The 20,684-nt window shown below is 37.0% G+C and overlaps 1 protein-coding gene across 7 annotated transcripts in view; it reads right to left on the bottom strand.

Moving 5' to 3' along the window:
• The window catches only part of plekha1b (pleckstrin homology domain containing, family A (phosphoinositide binding specific) member 1b), a 51,492-nt gene that overhangs the window by 13,096 nt on the left and 17,712 nt on the right, over positions 1–20,684 (bottom strand). For all 7 annotated transcript variants that reach the window (XM_081393491.1, XM_081393492.1, XM_081393490.1 and 4 more), the window contains exons 3-9: positions 19,028–19,084; positions 16,786–16,831; positions 15,589–15,686; positions 9,263–9,391; positions 8,346–8,483; positions 7,103–7,171; positions 1,202–1,266 (exon numbers count right to left, since the gene is read on the bottom strand). In XM_081393491.1, coding sequence (XP_081249617.1) covers positions 1,202–1,266; positions 7,103–7,171; positions 8,346–8,483; positions 9,263–9,391; positions 15,589–15,686; positions 16,786–16,831; positions 19,028–19,084 — 602 coding nt within the window. The remainder of the gene's footprint in view (positions 1–1,201; positions 1,267–7,102; positions 7,172–8,345; positions 8,484–9,262; positions 9,392–15,588; positions 15,687–16,785; positions 16,832–19,027; positions 19,085–20,684) is intronic.

Below are 20,684 nucleotides of genomic sequence, written 5' to 3'. Positions count from 1 at the left end.
GTAGAATGTAAGTGAATCTGCTCTTCTGAGATGTTTAGCAGATGTTTTTAAAATAGAGTGCAATGCTATCCAGATGATTTTGCCGATGCATTTAAGGGATAGTTCAATTACTTTGAAATTAAATTTTGATATGTTTTAGCTTACCTCAAGGGCATCCAAGATGTAGGTGTCTTTTTTTCCACAGCAGTTTCAATTTTGATATTTTTAGGTCAAACCGTTCTAGTCTGTCAGTCATATCATGCAGGTCTATGGTCACTGTCTCAAAGAGCATGCACAGAGTCCAAATTAGAGCAATTCCCCATCGTCCAAATTAAACAATTCCCCATCGTAAGTACACATTGATGGCCTAAGACACGAAACAAGCGGTTTGTGTGAGAAAACGAACAGTATTTATATCATTTTTACCTCTTGTAACACAGCCACATCCAAGTGATCTGAGGGCGCGGGCGCATCCTGGTGTGTGCACCAGTCTGCGCACACGTCACACACCAGGATGCGCTCGCGCCCTCAGATCACTTGGACGTGGCTGTGTTACAAGAGGTATAAACGATATAAATACTGTTCGTTTTCTCACACAAACCGCTTGTTTCGTGTCTTAGGCCATCAATGTGTACTTACGATGGGGAATTGTTTAATTTGGACGATGGGGAATTGCTCTAATTTGGACTCTGTGCATGCTCTTTGAGGGGGTGACCATAGACCTGCATGATATGACTGTCAGACAAGAACGGTTTGACCTAACAATATCAAAATCGAAACTACTGCGGAAAAAAAGACACCTACATCTTGGATGCCATTGAGGTAAGCTAAAACATACCAAAATTTAATTTCAAAGTGAATTATCCCTTTAAACATGTATGTTCCATATTGTGATGTACATCCATGTGTAATGAATTATCAAAAAAGAAAAGATGTAGGTTATGCTTGGTTCTGTGCATGTGGGTGTTCAATTGTGATCGGACTGACGAAAATGCATCTTAATACTAGGTGTAAACAGGGCCTAGGTAAGTCATCGAGACACTAATTGAGCATTGTGAGACATTTGATTGAGCTGTTCGTCAACCTCTGGCTAAACCAATGGTGTAAGTATGGGGAGGGACTTCCTGTTTGTTGAGCAAATGAAAGACAGGTTATAGCAGAAGCATATTTGGAAACAATTTGACAAAAAACAAAACAAAAGCACAAATGAAGCAGTACTGACCTTTGTTTACACTCCTGCACCTTATTTATTTCTTTCAGAGGAACGACTCGTAACGGTTCTCGGTCCTAAAAACAGAGTTCAGTTAATTGATGTTGTCTTTAGTTCATGTGAACGACTGTACAAGCACTGAGCAAACATTCCAGCTGCGCTGAGTGTGTGCAGAGAGGAAGTGCAGGCCCGAGCAGGATGAAATCACACAGCGAGCGCAGGCCTGTGATTATCAGCCCTGAAATAGACTTTATTGACATCTACTGTATGATTTAGCTTTTGACCAAGCCTCATTCCTGCCTACAATATGCCTGCGCTCCTCACACACACACACTTGAATATGTGGTTTACCGGGACCCATAGGCGTAATGGTTTTTATACTGTACAAACTGTATATTCTCTCCACCTACACTTACCCCAAAACAGAAAACTTTCTGCATTTAAAAAAAACAACAACAACCTCTGTTTAGAATGTTTTCCAACTCATTTGGTTTACGAGGACACAGGAAGTGTCCTCATAAACCATGTTTACGTTGTAATACCCATATCATTATACACATTTGTGCACTGATAAACCACACACACACACACACACACACACACATTGAATAAGTAGCTTCCCGTAACAAGATCTTGTCACCGAAGATGTCACTGTTAATGTTGTTTTACAATTATAGTATTTTATCACCACATTTCGCAGTCCGGTAGCCTTTATTAATGACGGAAATCTGAAATCTGGTCACGGTTTGGTTCAGTTTGATTTGATTTAATTTAATTCAATTATTTCTGTATGATTTCTGACAGTTTCACATTTGAATATAGGTCAAGAATTGTATTTTGGATCAAATATGAAACCTTTTAACATTTCTTGTTGTCACAAAGTATCAGGTAGTACAGATATTGCTATACTATTTATAGTCTGTTAGATATATTTGTACAGTATCACTGCTTTACATTATTTACACATGGACTGATGTGATATGTATGTGTATATAAAGTATTTTACAATGAATTTGAACATGGCTCATCTGATCACAATTTAGGGTCAGAACTATTTAAGTATACAAAAAAATATTTAGACCTAAATGTAAGATTTATGTATTTGAATTGCATATACTATTTCCACAGCTTTAACATTAAAAACTAATGTGAAGCATGTTTGTCAGTCATGAAACAGGTTAGAAACAGGTAAGATTTCTGAATAAAAAATAAATAAATCATGGTACATTTTATTATTAATTATTCGCATATATTTGATTTTATTTAAATCATATTTTCCAAAATGCATTTATTCAAATTACTTAGAATCAGCATAAATATGTTAATTGTGAAAAAAATATAAATATATTCAGTTAAAAAGTATGGACATGGAACAAGCTAAAATGTACGAGTCTGAAACAAATTGGATTTACATATGATGACACATATATAACCCTGGTTATTATGTATTTAAAACACATTCAGTTTATTAGAACTATAACAGAAATCGCACCTGTTTTATTAATGTATGACTGACAAATATATCATATTAAGCTTATTAGTTTGTTTGTTTATGTTAAAATGTGAACTGAACTTAAATATACAAGCTTGATAAAAATTATCATTCTACAAGAAAATTTCAGATGGCACTTAGAGGCTTTTGCATCTGAACTCTTATATATATATATATATACATACATATATACACAGTGGGGAGATACACTGCTGATTTTGCAGGTTTTCCTTGTAGAATTGTAGACCTGCACAAGGCTGGGATGGGCTACAGGACAATAGGCAAGCAGCTTGGTGAGAAGGCAACAACTGTTGGCGCAATTATTAGAAAATGGAAGAAGTTCAAGATGATGGTCAATCTCCCTCTGTCTGGGGCACCATGCAAGATTTCACCTCGTGGGGCATCAATGATCATGAGGAAGGTGAGGGATCAGCCCAGAACTACACGGCAGGACCTGGTCAATGACCTGAAGAGAGCTGGGACCACAGTCTCAAAGAAAACCATTAGTAACACACTACGCCGTCATGGATTAAAATCCTGCAGCACACGCAAGGTCCCCCTGCTCAAGCCAGTGCATGTCCAGGCCCATCTGAAGTTTGCCAATGACCATCTGGATGATCCAGAGGAGGAATGGGAGAAGGTCATGTGGTCTGATGAGACAAAAATAGAGCTTTTTGGTCTAAACTCCACTCGCCGTATTTGGAGGAAGAAGAAGGATGAGTACAACCCCAAGAACACCATCCCAACCGTGAAGCATGGAGGTGGAAACATCATTCTTTGGGGATGCTTTTCTGCAAAGGGGACAGGACGACTGCACCGTATTGAGGGGAGGATGGATGGGGCCATGTAACGCGAGATCTTGGCCAACAACCTCCTTCCCTCAGTAAGAGCATTGAAGATGGGTCGTGGCTGGGTCTTCCAGCATGACAACAACCCGAAACACACAGCCAGGGCAACTAAGGAGTGGCTCCGTAAGAAGCATCTCAAGGTCCTGGAGTGGCCTAGCCAGTCTCCAGACCTGAACCCAATAAAAAATCTTTGGAGGGAGCTGAAAGTCCGTATTGCCCAGCAACAGCCCCAAAACCTAAAGGATCTGGAGAAGGTCTGTATGGAGGAGTGGGCCAAAATCCCTGCTGCAGTGTGTGCAAACCTGGTCAAGAACTACAGGAAACGTATGATCTCTGTAATTGCAAACAAAGGTTTCTGTACCAAATATTAAGTTCTGCTTTTCTGATGTATCAAATACTTATGTCATGCAATAAAATGCAAATTAATTACTTAAAAATCATACAATGTGGTTTTCTGGATTTTTGTTTTAGATTCCGTCACTCACAGTTGAAGAGTACCTATGATAAAAATTACAGACTTCTACATGCTTTGTAAGTGGGAAAACCTGCAAAATCGGCAGTGTATCAAATACTGTTCTCCCCACTGTATATACACTATATATATATAGTTTTCACTGTCAGAGGCAGATGATAAGTCTCTGCTATTCTTAACTTCATGGGAATAAAAATAATTAGACTACTATAAATCTGTGGGAAATAATGTTTGTCCAAAACTTTTAACAGGAAGTTGTGTGTTTGAACAGTGGAACGACTCTCCATTGTTCTGCCCCCTCAGTCAAAACAATTTATAACCGTTTACCAGGATTTTAAACCACTACAGCCCAAAAGTGAGCCAATAATGGCTCCCTCATCAGGCAAGAAGACATGGAAGTTGCTTTTTTGTAAGAGGAAACATATGTCATATGCCAAACAACTGTCCACCCATCCGTACTCCCAAATACTTTACCCGTAGGGCAAGTAATTCACAATGTTTAAAGCAGGGCTTCAAAACCCAGGGTTGAGATGAAGCGTTAACCTTTCAAAATTACAATAGTTAAAATTAAGTCATCATTTACTCACCCTGGTGTAGTTCTAATGTAGTATTCTGTTCTTTCTTTTTCAGACCACAAGAGGAGAAAAAAATAAATAAAAATCCTAAATGTGGTCGTCCACATAATTGCAGTGAATGGTGACCAGCATCAAGCTTTTTAAAAAAGATGCACAGGTATCACAGAATTATCCAATGCAACGTGTCAAGTGTTCTGGGGGTGTATGATAGGGTTTGGTGAAAAACAAACTGAAAATGAATGTATTTAATGAAAATCCTGACCTTGCCCGCTGGTCTGTGCTCGACTAGACTATGTTGCGTTTTTATAAATCTTGATTTCTCACAACTTGTGTGCTTTTTCTGGGCGAGTCCGAGTGAACTACTTTGCAAATAGAGTGGCATGAACGCGTGCCGTGCTTTGAAAACCAACGGCCAAGGTTAGGAATTTTGTTAAATAATATATAATGTCTGTTTTTTTTCCAACAAACCTTTTGCATCTTTTTTTTAAAAGCTTGATGCTGGTCGCTATTCACTGCCATTATATGGATGCGCGCAAGCAGAGCATTTAAAAAAAAATACTTTTGTGGTCCAAAAAAGAAAGAAGGGCATATGGCATTAGAACAACACCAAGGTGACTAAATGATGACTTAATTTTAATTTTAGGTTGAACTATATTTGTACTTATTAACTACTATTAAGTATTATGCACTTGTAAAAAAAACAAAAACAAAAAAAAAAAAACAGCAAAAGGGTGTTCTACTAAGTACTAAAGATGCTTGCCATGAAGGGGTTGAATAATTTTGAGACTCAGAAGTCGTTAAAAGTTGCATTTTCAGTTAAATTAGGGGAAAACACTTAAAACATTTGTTGTGTTGAGCTATTTCAATTACTTTAGTAGGGCTGGTCCGAATACCATTTTTTGAGCTTCGAAGCTTCGGTAGTAATGAACATCGAATATTCGAAGCTTCGGAGAGAGGGGGCTGAACATATTCTTCTCTCTAATAAGGCAGTATTCTCTATGTGTCTGTCTGTCCGTTTGCATTTTGATTATTTTGAGAACCGTTCATCCAATCGTCTTCACAAGGGAGTGCAGTGTCGCATTTGGTGCAATATAGATGGACACGCGAGACGCGACACATTCAGAATTAATAAACTTTTAGTAAACTACAGAACAGCGCGAGCGGGAAGAGGCGCGCCTCATGCGGGCAGGACACTGCACTAGTGATATAAAACGCACACACACAGGTCTGTTAACTTAAGCAATACTTTTAAGGTAGTCTAATATTTTTCTTACTAACAAATTACTGACACAGTAAAGGGAAGATTTAAATAAAGAAAAACGAAATTTAAATAAAGAAAAACGAAAATTAAATAAAGAAAAAACGAAATTTAAATAAAGAAAAAGGAAATTTAAATAAAGAAAAACAAAATTAAGTTAAATTAAAAACGAGATTAATTTAGATTGATAATAACGGGTAAAAAGGCTAATACATTTTGTTTCTATTATTCTATTTTCCACAATGTCAAAGCAACACAGCTTAACCCAAAACACAAGCTCAGGCATGCACTTCTGTCCATACAAACTCCGCTGGCTCCGCTCTAGCCAGAGAACACTCCCGTTCTATTTCTAGCATGCACGCGTTTTCCGCGTGGCTCGAGCCGCGCCTGAGACGCGTGTCTCACGCAGGCAGTATGCAAACTCCAACCTGTTAACATGGGAGCCGAAATAAAAACGGACACGCCACGCAGCCAGTGTGTCAGCGGCCTTATTCAAGCGTGAATGAGAACCGTTTCGCGGGGGATCCCAGGTGTGCAAAAAAAAAAAAAAAAAAAAGAATATTCGAATGTCAAATTTTCAAATCGAATACCAACCCACCGAACGAATATTCGAATATTCGGGTCCAGCACTATACTTTAGTTTGATTTGTTTATTGCAAACAGCTGAAAGTCTGTAAATTTGGCCAATAAACCTGATTTGCAATGGGGGTTGAATAATTTCGATTGCAACTGTATGTTTATAAAATGCGTCAGAATATTTTTAAATACAACTAACTTATTTATGTTTCTAAATATAATTATAAGTTGATCTAAATTCTGATGAAATTTAAAAGGGAAACGTGCTTCCTGTGTATTCCTAAAGCAATCGCCACTGATGCAGACATGTTTAGACACAGACTGACTGTTAACACACAGCAAGAGGAATTCATAACACTGTGAGCAAGTTCAAACAACCACCCAAGCACGTGCGCACACACACTAGACACATGCTTTCACTCCCACATGAGTCACTGGTCTAATTCTGGGGGCACATATGTAAATATGCTTCATTGCTGAAATGAGATTGGGCACAGGATCAGATGGCATGAACAATACACAGGCCGGACTTTCACTTATCAGATGGGAGCTTACAGACGGGCTCATGGACGCACAGGTGCAAAACACAATGAAAACAAAGAGTCAAACAGGTCAATGGGTTCTAGCAGCATTCAAAGACGCAGGACTCTGGAGACAAGGAGGAGGAGGTAGAAAGAGAGGGAGAGACTGACCATTTCTGATTTAAAGTAGCTGAGTGCATTGTCATCCAGCATGAAGTATCTCCTCTTCCAGTTTTTCATCTACAGAGAGACAAAAAGACACCTCAGTTTGTAGAATTTAAAGGCATGTAGGCAGTATGATTATGCATTTGACATATGACAGATGTTCATTTTGGACACTGCAGCAAGGCTAGTAAAACCAGTCGTTTTAATAAGAATCCACACAATCAGGAGTTTTTTGCATGGGGGCGAAAACATTCCCCACATAGATTTTGTTTATGTTTGAGTTGGTCATGTGCCAGAAAGCTGCTTGTTCTGAAAGTGACTTTGGTGTGAACTGTGCTTTATACATTGCTATGCTATTGACAATACAACCTGGTTATTTTTTTTTCCTGTGACATTTCACCTAAATTCCGCTAATGTGAACGCACCTTTAACCCTATAAAAGCCTACGGTGTAATATTGGATACACACATTTCTACAGGCTTTAAATTATCAACATGATTAAAACTTTGCTTAAAAACCTGTTGTACACAATCTACTGCATGACAAGAACACGTCTTTCTTGCTGTGAAATGTTTACTGATTTTTATAAAGTAAATGTTAGAATAACTTTTATATTGTTATTATTATTTCAAGATAAACACTGCTGGTTTACTTGATTATACATACATCAAAATGTCTATCTAAACTGATATATCAGATACATTGATACATCAGGCTTTTGAGAAATGTTTATTTCTCAATCATCATTGTATTGCATTGCATTGTATATTTTGCCCCCCCACAATAAAAGCTACAGAGCTTTGATCATAAAACTAAGCATTTAAAAGTCATCTTACTAAGACATTATTTGGAAGATATAGCGTGAAAGCTGATATTTATATGTATGTTATGCAAGTAGTCTATACTGTTATAAAGATCTCACAGATTACAAACTATACAAATTTCATGATACTTTTTGGCCATATAAATATCCGTAGCTGCACCAAATTGCATATTTTTGCCTCTGAATAAATGTGAGGTGCCCCCCACCCCCCTTTTTGAGTATGATCTCTATATTATCTATTATCTATATGTCATATGAGCATAAAAGCCTGATGTATCAAACATGTAACTCATCAAAAAAACACATCAACTTTTTTTGTATTTATTTTTTTATTTTATCTAAATATTCAATAAACTATTCAGTATGTCAGGCTTTACAGATTTAACGGCACATTATCATTTCATGCATTCTGCACTTCTTACTTACCACAGCTCCCTGCTTGACACAAAATCCAGCTTTTATGACCGACTGGTCCTGGTTACTCCGGCTCAGGTAATACGGCAGCGGACCATGAGGTTTCCTCAGCCCGCTCCTGTCTGCACCGTTCTGATCTTCACCCTTTTCCTGAAAACAAATGCAATGCAACAACATTTAACACATTAATTTTTTTTTCAAAATGCGTTACATTAGTATAAACCAGTGATATTTTTTGTCTTTATTTTAGCTTTTAGTAATTTTATGTGCTTTTGTCAATCTATTAGGTTTTTTATTGCTTTAGTTTTAGTTTTTTTTTTATTTCCAGTTAATAATTTTAGTGCTTCAACTTCAGTTTATTGCCAAGGAAGTTTAGTTTAGTTTAAGTTTTTCAACTATTATTTATATTTTATTTTATTTCAATTAACATTGTAGACTTGGAATTAAGCCTTTTCCCCATTATTGTTTGATTCATGGAACCGGACACCAGTTATCTAGCAAAACATGTTGCTTACGTTTAAAAATGGAACGTACTGTATACCTCATGCTTGCACATGGTACAATCCACTTTCCATATTAAGAAACTTCCCTTCAGTGTATACATTTGCATCAGTTGAAACATTCCTTTCCTTGTACAGAACATGCCGACTGAAGTATCATCATCAGAGGAACATCTCTGCTCAGTGAACGGCTTACATTGCACACATACCTCTAAGCAAAATATAGTTCATCCCAGATCTCTCATCAGCACACATGTACAACATACTCTGACTTCACAAAATATATTACGAAATTATTCTGAAAATGAATAAAGAAAAAGAATAAAAAAAAAACATTAAACAGTAAATTTTTAGTCTTCAACATAAATGTTTTAATGGTTTTAGTTTTACCCTGGTATGAACTATGTGATATATGTCATGGGGTGTGACCTGTGTGGTGGTGATGATGGGCACTCCTGCGATGATCTCGGTCTTGTAGGACACTTGTTTCGTGGTGCCCGACGTGTCCACACACGCTTCTGCTGTATTATGAGCCACCTGCTCGCCTGACTTCGGCACCTGGAGAAGAAACGAGGAAACAAACCTGTGTGAGAAACGACATTCTATATACAAGTATTTAAGAGTATTTTTAATTCCCAAAGCATAAACAAGGACAATCAATTTCAGGTCAAACCATTCCATTCGGAGTCCATGTATAATTTATGTCCTGGATGCTGCCCAAAATGTGCTCAAAAATACTGGATCCTGAGCTGACTTCACATATTGTGGGAAAATTAAAGAAAAAAACATGGCAAACCCAAGGGATTTAATATATATATATATATATATATATATATATATATATATATATATATATATATATATATATATATATATATATATATATATATATATATATATATATATATATATATAAAAGGACAATAATGTGATATATATATATTGATATATATAAAGTAACGCAGAAGCAAATATATATATATGTAGTATACAGTGAGGAAAATAAGTATTTGAACACCCTGCTATTTTGCAAGTTCTCCCACTTGGAAATCATGGAGGGGTCTGAAATTGTCATTGTAGGTGCATGTCCACTGTGAGAGACATAATCTAAGAAAAAAATCCAGAAATCACAATATATGATTTTTTAACTATTTATTTGTATGATACAGCTGCAAATAAGTATTTGAACACCTGTCTATCAGCTAGAATTCTGACCCTCAAAGACCTGTTAGTCTGCCTTTAAAATGTCCACCTCCACTCCATTTATTATCCTAAATTAGATGCACCTGTTTGAGGTTGTTAGCTGCATAAAGACACCTGTTCACCCCATACAATCAGTAAGAATCCAACTAACATGGCCAAGACCAAAGAGCTGTCCAAAGACACTAGAGACAAAATTGTACACCTCCACAAGGCTGGAAAGGGCTACGGGGAAATTGCCAAGCAGCTTGGTGAAAAAAGGTCCACTGTTGGAGCAATCATTAGAAAATGGAAGAAGCTAAACATGACTGTCAATCTCCCTCGGACTGGGGCTCCATGCAAGATCTCACCTCGTGGGGTCTCAATGATCCTAAGAAAGGTGAGAAACCAGCCCAGAACTACACAGGAGGAGCTGGTCAATGACCTGAAAAGAGCTGGGACCACCGTTTCCAAGGTTACTGTTGGTAATACACTAAGACGTCATGGTTTGAAATCATGCATGGCACGGAAGGTTCCCCTGCTTAAACCAGCACATGTCAAGGCCCGTCTTAAGTTTGCCAATGACCATTTGGATGATCCAGAGGAGTCATGGGAGAAAGTCATGTGGTCAGATGAGACCAAAATAGAACTTTTTGGTCATAATTCCACTAAACGTGTTTGGAGGAAGAAGAATGATGAGTACCATCCCTAGAACACCATCCCTAGTGTGAAGCATGGGGGTGGTAGCATCATGCTTTGGGGGTGTTTTTCTGCACATGGGACAGGGTGACTGCACTGTATTAAGGAGAGGATGACCGGGGCCATGTATTGCGAGATTTTGGGGAACAACCTCCTTCCCTCAGTTAGAGCATTGAAGATGGGTCGAGGCTGGGTCTTCCAACATGACAATGACCCAAAGCACACAGCCAGGATAACCAAGGAGTGGCTCTGTAAGAAGCATATCAAGGTTCTGGCGTGGCCTAGCCAGTGTCCAGACCTAAACCCAATAGAGAATCTTTGGAGGGAGCTCAAACTCCGTATTTTTCAGCGACTGCCCAGAAACCTGACTGATCTAGAGAAGATCTGTGTGGAGTGGGCCAAAATCCCTCCTGCAGTGTGTGCAAACCTGGTGAAAAACTACAGGAAACGTTTGACCTCTGTAATTGCAAACAAAGGCTACTGTACCAAATATTAACATTGATTTTCTCAGGTGTTCAAATACTTATTTGCAGCAGTATCATACAAATAAATAGTTAAAAAATCATACATTGTGATTTCTGGATTTTTTTTTTTAGATTATGTCTCTCACAGTGGACATGCACCTACGATGACCATTTCAGACCCCTCCATGATTTCTAAGTGGGAGAACTTGCAAAATAGCAGGGTGTTCAAATACTTATTTTCCTCACTGTATGTAGTAAGACAGTATTTGCTTCTGCTGTATTTTATTCATGTCTTATGACCAACTGTTCCATCCTTCCATAACAGCTTCTTTGTAAATTACATTTGTTTGTATTGCACTGTTACAGATTCACAAAACAATCTATAATGACGTGTCGCTCAGACTGTTTAAATTGAACTGAAATCACCAGGGAGCATGTGAAAATAAACTTCAGTCGCATGTTTCTAATGATGGGAATCTGCAGAGCTGTAGGTGCTACACACAGCAAGTAACAGTAGAAGGTTAGAAGAACTTTCAAAGTCTGGGGTGGTTTTTTTTTGTGTGTGTGTGGGGGGGGTCCTTTTAGCAAGGACACATTAATTTGAGCAAAAGTGACGGTAAAGACATTTATAATGTTACAAAAAAAAATTCTATTTCAAAATAGATGCATGTTCTATTGACATTTCTATTCAAAATAATCCTGAAATGTATCAAGGTTTCCATAAAAATATTAAGTAGCACAACTGTTTTCAACATTGCTAATAATAATACGTTTCTTGAGCACCAAATAAGCATATTAGAATCATTTCTGAGGGATCATTTGACTGAATACTTTGGCAATGGCTGCTGAAAATTCAGTTTTGCAGTCAAGAATAAATTAATAGTATATAGCAAAGTTTGTAATGCTTTTTATGTTATTGGAATAAAAATACTGAAAAAATGTATTTTCCCTCTCAGAATAAATGAATAATTTGTCCTGGTCCAGCAGACACATTGATAAGCCGCCTGCTAGTAAAGATCGACTGACACTAAAGCAGCATCTGTGGGAATGGCAGTTCATCGTTCACTGCCTTCAGGCTAAAAACACTACACTGATCAATACACCATAACTACACATGCTGGCACTACACACTCTGACCCAAACCAAACTGTCAGTTGTAATCGCCTTAACAACTTAGCATTCAGTGGCAAAAATATGCATCATTACACAGCCATTAACATTCAAAACAATGTTATTAGCAGCATGGAAATTGTGATTTGACATTGTCCACTTTGAATATTCTGATTATGCATGCATCATGAATGTCCTAATAAGATGATTGAGCCAATATTGACTTTTCAGAAATCTGGATGCCTGGCAATACACCAAAATGAATCAAAATCTGTAAAATGCTTTTGTAAAAGCAGGAAAACAACATGCATGTCTCTTTTTTAGAATAAAGGCTAACGTTATCAGTAGCTACGTTTACATGGACACTTTTTGTTTGAAGTCATTCCGATTGATGAATCTGAACATAGTGTTTATATGAACTCTAAATAAAGTGATCGGGTTGATGTGCGTGTAAGCTTCAAATCGGATTTGATCTTTTAACATGCGCTCGTTGCTCGAATATACAGACTGTCCAGACTACCGCTGTTGGCACATACACACACACACACAAAAAACCCAGACGTAATATTTATCTATTTCGGGAAGCTTCGCGCCGTGCTGCTTATATTTATTAAAGGGGTGGTTGATCATAATTTCACTTTTTTAACTTTAGTAATGTTGCTGTTTGAGCATAAACAACATCTGCCAAGTCACAATGCTCAAAGTTCAAAGTAAAGGGAGATATTTTCTTTTAAAGAAATTGCTTTTTAAGGACTACAACAAACGGCTGGTAGGGACTACACGACATTCCTCCCGGGTTAGTGACATTTTAAATGACATTTTCACATCAAAATTGACATAAACCCCGCCCCCCGGGAATGCAATTTATAGATTATTATGACAGAATATGCTAATCAATGATTAGAAGATAGTTAACTCCACATCAGCTACATAAATTTAAACATAAACAAAAAAAGTTTCTGAAATTTACAGGACACAAGCTGTTGTAGCTCCGCCCCCCATTCTGGGAGCAGCAGCTCATTTGCATTTAAAGGGACAGACACAAAAACGGTGCATTTTTGCTCACCCTTAAAAAGTGACAATTTTAACATGCTATATAAAAATATCTGTGGGGTATTTTGAGCTAAAATTTCACATACACACTCTGGGGACATCAAAGACTTATTTTACATCTTGTGAAAAGAGCATTATACCACCCCTTCCTTTAAGCAGTATAAATGCCCATTCCCGCGGGCAAAACAAGACATCTGTGGATGACAGTCTGAAGCAAACGACTGCTGGGATGACATTTCACAGACAATAAGTTGAATGAGAATTTTAGAATGACACGACAGTCATTTATGACACTATATTTAACAACAACAGCTTGTTCTGACCATCATCATGTCACATGCGCAGAACTTTCATGTTTTGGTTTTCAATGCAATCATGTCCTATCGAATGGATTAGAAAAGGTATAAACCACCCCTTACAATCCGAATTAATCAGATTTAGCCAATTCATTCTGACTGACGTGGTTACATGTAACATTTTTATTCCGACTGTGCAGTCCGATTACAAGCGGATTAGGGTCCATGTAAACACAGCTAATAGAGGGTATGCGCGTGACGTCACCGTCGGCCGTAGTGACTGCGGTTATGCCCACCAAGTGGCAAAAAGACTGAGCGGCAGCATTTGTTTTCAGCGAGAATGCACCGAAAAACACACAAAACACATCTAAAATGTGAAAGAGCTTTGTGATTGACTGTACAATTGCATTTGACAAGAAATCTGAGGAATTCTTTTACAGACTGCCGAAAGCTACAGAACAGAGTAGCAAATGGATCGCTGCAATTCACAGAAACAACTGGACTCTAAGCAGCGAAAGGTGGATCTGCAGTTATCATTTTGTGTCAATATGCTGAATTTAGGGGTAAAATCATACCCTTTATATTGTATTGACAACTCATCAATTAAAAATTTACCATCGTATAATCTGCATAATTGGACGTTTTTAAATAAACACTGACAAAAAACTATAGTTTTTTAGGCTGGACGAAATGATGATAAATATAACATCGATATAAGAGATCACATGGATTTAGACCTACCTATATTGTATTTATATAAAGTGTTCACAGACAAATTTGCTTTATGTATTTCAAATAAATGTCAGGAAACACGATTCCTGGCTGCATGTCAATATCAGTGGATCACTGGATCTTTAGTTTCAACCTTTAGTTTAAATCGTTTGTTTTACTCGCGTTTTCGCAGTTTCCCCATTAAATCCAGTCACTTAGTAGGCTCTTTTGCCACTCATTCCGGCTGAGGGGGGCGTGTTCCGGCGGGAAAGTGATGTCAATGCATATCCTCTATAAGGGTAGTTAACCGATTTCATTCATTCACTAGAGATGGAAGGGTTAGGCTATTTTAAAGATGTACTCCAGTATAATAACTAAAAATGTGATTAGTAACCTAATCCAAATATCAGTATTAACATCATCCGACTACATTTAGGGGCTGTTTACACCTGGCCACTTCATGCATTTTTCAAAAACGATTCCATTTACACCTGGTCACATAAATGTGTTTTTGCAAAACGGATATAAATCCGATCTTCGATTCCCGCACAATATGCAGATTTAATGGAGTGCACGTCACCGAAAGCAACAGATATGAGCTGCATTTTATTGATCATCAACTAAAATTTCAAAATCAAAGACCGCAATAAGAGAGAGTGGCAACAGCCCTGGTAAGATCATTTCGTTTCTTTACTTTTAAAGATGATGATTGTGTGTTAAGCATCTGCGATAGTTTGCACGTTTGCTTCTTGAATAGATACTCAGCTTCTCATCTGCGGTGATGCGTGTTCCAGTAGCGTCGTCATATCTGGCTATAACATGACATATAGCCTATAACACGCTCTCACACATTTATTTTTTTATCATTTTTGGGAGGAGTAAAATTTACATATGTGGTTTCAACAACCAGATGCATTTACACTTGTCCAGTTTCGTCAGGAATGCGGCCCAGACCACCTCCTGAAGTGGTTTGAGCGATCGGATTCAAATCCGTCTCGAATGCGTTTCGGAGGGCATTTACACCTGGTCTTTTCACGATCGGATAGCTATCCGATCACAGAAAACGCATGAAGTGGCCAGGTGTAAACAGCCCCTTAGTTACTTTTATGAGACAGTAGTTGACTAGATGATTTCTAGTTAGTTTCTACAGTGATGCATCATACTATGGTGGTTAAGCAGTGAGTTGTATGGGAAACGCACCCCTGGTTAGTAAGAGGAATCTGATCCAAGGTCAGGGACTCACTGTGATTTTGGTGGCGTTGTTGAGTGCGCTGACCCACTCCACTAAATCCTGCTTGTCATTCGCCTGCAAGTAAAACTTCCTCATTCCAGCGTTGATGACTGTGGGAAAACACACAGATTTATATTTAAACAATCTGGAGGTGTTGATATAATAACAGTATTGTGCCATAATGGATTTGGCAACATGTCACCCAGACAGTCTCTTCCCCTTTTTAATGTGCATTTCTAGGCCTGAGTAATTGGTGCTGTCACACTAGCACTTTTAGAGCACACCTGGGTTTGTTTGACTGCAAAATTTGGTTCATTTCGGATGATGTGAATGCTGTTTAACAAACTCACACACCAGGGTTAGTAGTTAACTAATACTAAACCAATAAAACTATTTTGTTACTTGAGATAAAATAAACTTAAGCTTAAATTGAGTTTTTGTTTTATTTTAGTTTTAGTGCTGGACAACGATTAATCGCAATTAATTGCATCCAAAATAAAAGTTTGTGTTTAAATAAAAATGTCTGCAGAATGATGCAACCTAATCTGGTGTGTGTACTGTGCATAATTATTTTGTGTATATATAAATACATACATATGCATGTATTTAATAAATATTTACATGTATATACATATATATTTATACATAATTTATATTATATATACATATTTTATATATAAATAACACATTTTTCTTAAATATATACATGCATACGTGTGTATTTTTATATACAAAATAATTATGCACAGTACACACACATATATTATGTAAACACAAACTTTTATTTTGGATGCGATTAATCGCAATTAATCGTTGCCCAGCACTACTGTTTTACTACATTACAATAAAAGTATGGACTTGCCCATGACAAGTAAAGAACACTAGAAGGTGAAGTGAGAAAAATAAGGTCCAGTTCACACAAAATGCGCTTTTGCGTTGAGACGCAGGTCAATGGAATGGAAAAAAAACTAAAAAAACTTTTTTTTTTTTTTTATTTAACATAGGCACTGCGTTTTAAGAAAAAAAAAAGAAAAAAAGATGCAAGAGCAACGACCAAATACATCTTTCTAAAGCACATTTACATGAAAACCAATGGAAAAACAGCACAATGGAATGGCTGTGACCGGTTCCTATTAAACACTTCACACTAGGAGACTCAATATGTGACTGCATCCTCTGAGAAACTTGGAGAGAGAATCACTTGCTTACCGAAGCAGAACTCCGCCTTTGGACGCAATTTGGTGGCATCGCTGACCTTTAATGAAGAAAAAAGAGCAGATTGATAACACTGAACACACATGCACACACACATATTTAAAGGTGCACTAAATCATTCTCCACTATAAAACATTACGCCCCAAAATGAGAAATCTGTTAGTACATAAATATTTGATATTTGCCAGTACATTTTTATTTATTTATTTTACCTTTGTAAGGTAAAAAACCTTAGTAAATGTATCAGTGTTGTTTTAAGTACTGTCAAATACTTCAATTTAACCAATTAATTCAATCAATCATAATACTAGAGACAAGAGACCAATAAAATTTTACACACAGTTCATCTTTACACTGCAAAGGTTAAACAGAATCTGCATCTGACATGGCATGTTTATTCACTGCTTAATGTTGCACAAAGGTGGCATACATGTATTTTTACAACACATACATAATGTTGTATAATGCAAACAGCATTATAATGTATATAAATTAAAAAAATTAAATAAAGTATTACAAGGTAGGGGTGGAATATTATTACAGTAATCATTATTGTAGATTATGGCTCTTATTATAGTAATAATGACTATTAATGTTGAATAATATAGTATAGATATAAACATTTTTGGGTGTGGGAAAATGGCACATCATACAGATTAGAGCGGTTTATGACAGTTTATTGCTTTTTACGAATTACAAAATCAAGACTTCACATTGCTTATCTTAGCAGCAGGGCTGGGCGGTATGACGATATATATCGTTACCACAGTATAAAATGTTTATCGTTAGAGATTTTGGTGTATATCGCAATATGTAAATATATAGCACTATTGACACTTTAGAGTGATGAAATGCATGAATGAGAATATAAAGAGTGGGATGTGCTTGATGTTAAAAAGAGTCATTTTTCATTCATTTTTTATGTTCTAATGCGGTCAGTAAAATGAAAAGATCTTATACTTATCATATAATTCATATTTATGTGAAAATAAACATACAAACAAAATAATCATAGAATAATCATACAAAATCCCAAAAATAAGTTCATGATTTATGTAATGTTCTCTGTTGTTAGTGTTTTTAAGGTCAGTGAGTTTTGACCGATGCATGTTAGCAATTGAAAAAACTGTAACATACATTCAGATGAAGACTCCTATAATGGTCTGGAAAAAGATGTTTTATTATAGGCTACATAAGAGTGAAACTCTTCACGGCAGTCTTTTAGATCGGATTACATGGCCAGTCATTATGACTCATTTTATCTCTGTAAACCCAGGAGAAAATGGTGAATCTGAACACGTAGAAAAGTCATGGCACAACCTTTTCTGCACAATTTAAAGTATCATTTATGTCTGTGAATTGAATGTAGTCAGCATTGGTCAGAAAAAACTCTGGAACAGTCTTCCTAGCATTGTCCGGGAAGCAGACACACTCTGTCAGTTCAAAGCCAGATTAAAGACACATCTCTTTGACCTAGCATTCACATAATAAAATATAGACTTCTATAATTCAATGTTAGGCTGCATAGATTAGGTCAGCCGGAACCGGGAACACTTCCCATAAATACTGATGTACTCGTTACATCATAAGAAGAATGGCATCTACGCTAATTTAGTGTCTGTGTTTATCCCGAGGTTTTCCCGCAGCCTGCCGGATCCAGGCCGTATCCAGATCTGATGAAGGACCTTCGCCTGGACCGATGACAACGCAGTGCTGAAGTGCCAACTAGTCTCTCCCTATGGAGGATCCCTCTACCACTCTACAGATAAGGCGTTGTCTGGAAAATTCGTTTCGCGTTCCTACCCCGAAGCGACAAAATAAAATCAAATTCTTTATCAAAATTTATAAGGAAAGACAAGTACTTTGTTTAGGCTTGGCTTGTAGGGAATTCCAAACTTGCGCACATATATTCAAACGCACATAACTATAGAACCCATTCTAAATGCGCAATACCCATCAGCGTTTCTCACAGGTTCGCGTTTAAAGTCTGTGTAGAGGGTATGGTGTCGTCTTAGCGGCCCCTAATTTAATAACAAATGATCGTTGCGACGGAAGTGAATCAATCAAAACTAACTTTAGCTGGAAAATAACTTTATTAAAGAACCGCTATAAAGCCAAAACAATCGCTGTTACCTTAAATTATACGTTTATCTCTGTAAAGCTGCTTTGAAACAATCTACATTGTTAAAAGCGCTATATAAATGAAGATGACTTGACTTGACTTGAAATGACAAACCTTGGATATATATGTTAGTTTCAGGGAGCCGACGTTGGTTGTTCCTTCTGGAAGATTCTGTAGAGAGAGAGGGTTGAAGTCATTAAAAGTAAAATGATGACTATAAAATGATACACACTGACTTGATGTGAGAAGTTTGTTTTGAGCAGTATCTGAAAACAAACGTGGACAGAATACATTCACGGCGAGTGTACGGTTTTCTCCAAAGTTGTAGAATTGCATAGGGGTCTATGAAAGTTTTAGCACACATCTACAGATGCAGTGAGGTAAATTATTCAAAGTCAGACGTGGCATCAATAAAAGATGCTGGCTGGGGCTACTGACTGAGTCTTAGATAAAGTGATTGGTACAGAACCTGCAGCAGCCAGGAGAAAAAAGAGAATCCATTTAAAAGAAACAAAGAAAGAATATCAAGAATAAAAATAAGACAGGTCCTGACATGGGCTCTTTCTTAGAGAACTCTATTAGAGTTCTCTTACTCTAAGCTACATGACATTAAGACACTGAAAACATCGTAGTTAATATCACATTTTCACTCAGATTCTATTAAACAAGAGTAAAAATGTCTGCAGAATGATGCAACCTAATCTGATTTCAGCATCTTGAAAATCTCGAGTAACACTTTACAAATAACTTCCCGTTAATGTTAGTAAATGCATTAACATGAACAACACATTTGTTACAGCATTTAGTAATCATTGTTAACATTAGTTAATAAATATACAGCTGTTCATTGGTTCATGTTAGCTCAGGTCCATTAAATAACATTAACAATACAACTTTTGATTTTAATAGTGTATTAATAATTAATTAATAAATGCTTCAGACGTATTTTCATTGTTAGTTCACGAGTTCACACTTACATACAATTTGAGGGGGTAAAGTTTAATGCGTATTTGGCGTGCTGTCCGGGGGGAGGGCTCCGAGCTCGGAGTTCGGCCCGAACCCAGAGCACTCCCCCCGTATGTAAGTGTTTAGGACTAGAAGTGTTGAGAAGGGGTGGTGGGGGGATGCTGCAAAACTGTCAATGGATTGAGGTGAGACTGCTGAGTGTATATATACCTCTTACCATTGATTGCTGAGTGCTCTCCACTTGTGTTAATTATCTGAATGTGCTCCTTCCGAACTTTGTTAATAAAACCTAATTTCATGTTAACTAATGAAGTTTACTTATGTTAACAAATGGAACCTTATTGTAAAGTATTACCAAAACATGAAATATATGCAGTGTTTTAGAGTGTCTTTTGGTACATATCGGTCTTCAAGTTTCAGAGGTTAAGAGACATTTCAGAGAAAATGTATATCCGTCCTTAAACCTCACAAGAATTTTTGTTTTGCAGTATGTGTGAAAACTAACCTAAAATATCATTGACATACCCTCGCCTGCTCAGGCAATGCACAGTTTTTGTACAACAAAAGGTTCTCTAGAATGAGAAATTATAGGAAGATCACAGTTCTTAATTTTTCACATCACAAAGTTTTCATGTTTTTACAATAGTGAATCACAAACTCTTGGCTATTAATATCTGTGTAGGTTCATGCCATGTAACTTACTAAAGACAGTCAGGAACAATTTAGTTTGCAAGTCTTGAATCTAAGACAAAGACAACCTCATAAAGGTGGCCCACACAGATGCAAATACACGCACATACACACA

This window comes from Scardinius erythrophthalmus, assembly GCF_964197995.2.
Source record: "Scardinius erythrophthalmus genome assembly, chromosome: 18".
Lineage (NCBI taxonomy): Eukaryota > Metazoa > Chordata > Actinopteri > Cypriniformes > Leuciscidae > Scardinius > Scardinius erythrophthalmus.
This window is presented reverse-complemented; position numbering and strand designations above follow the sequence as displayed.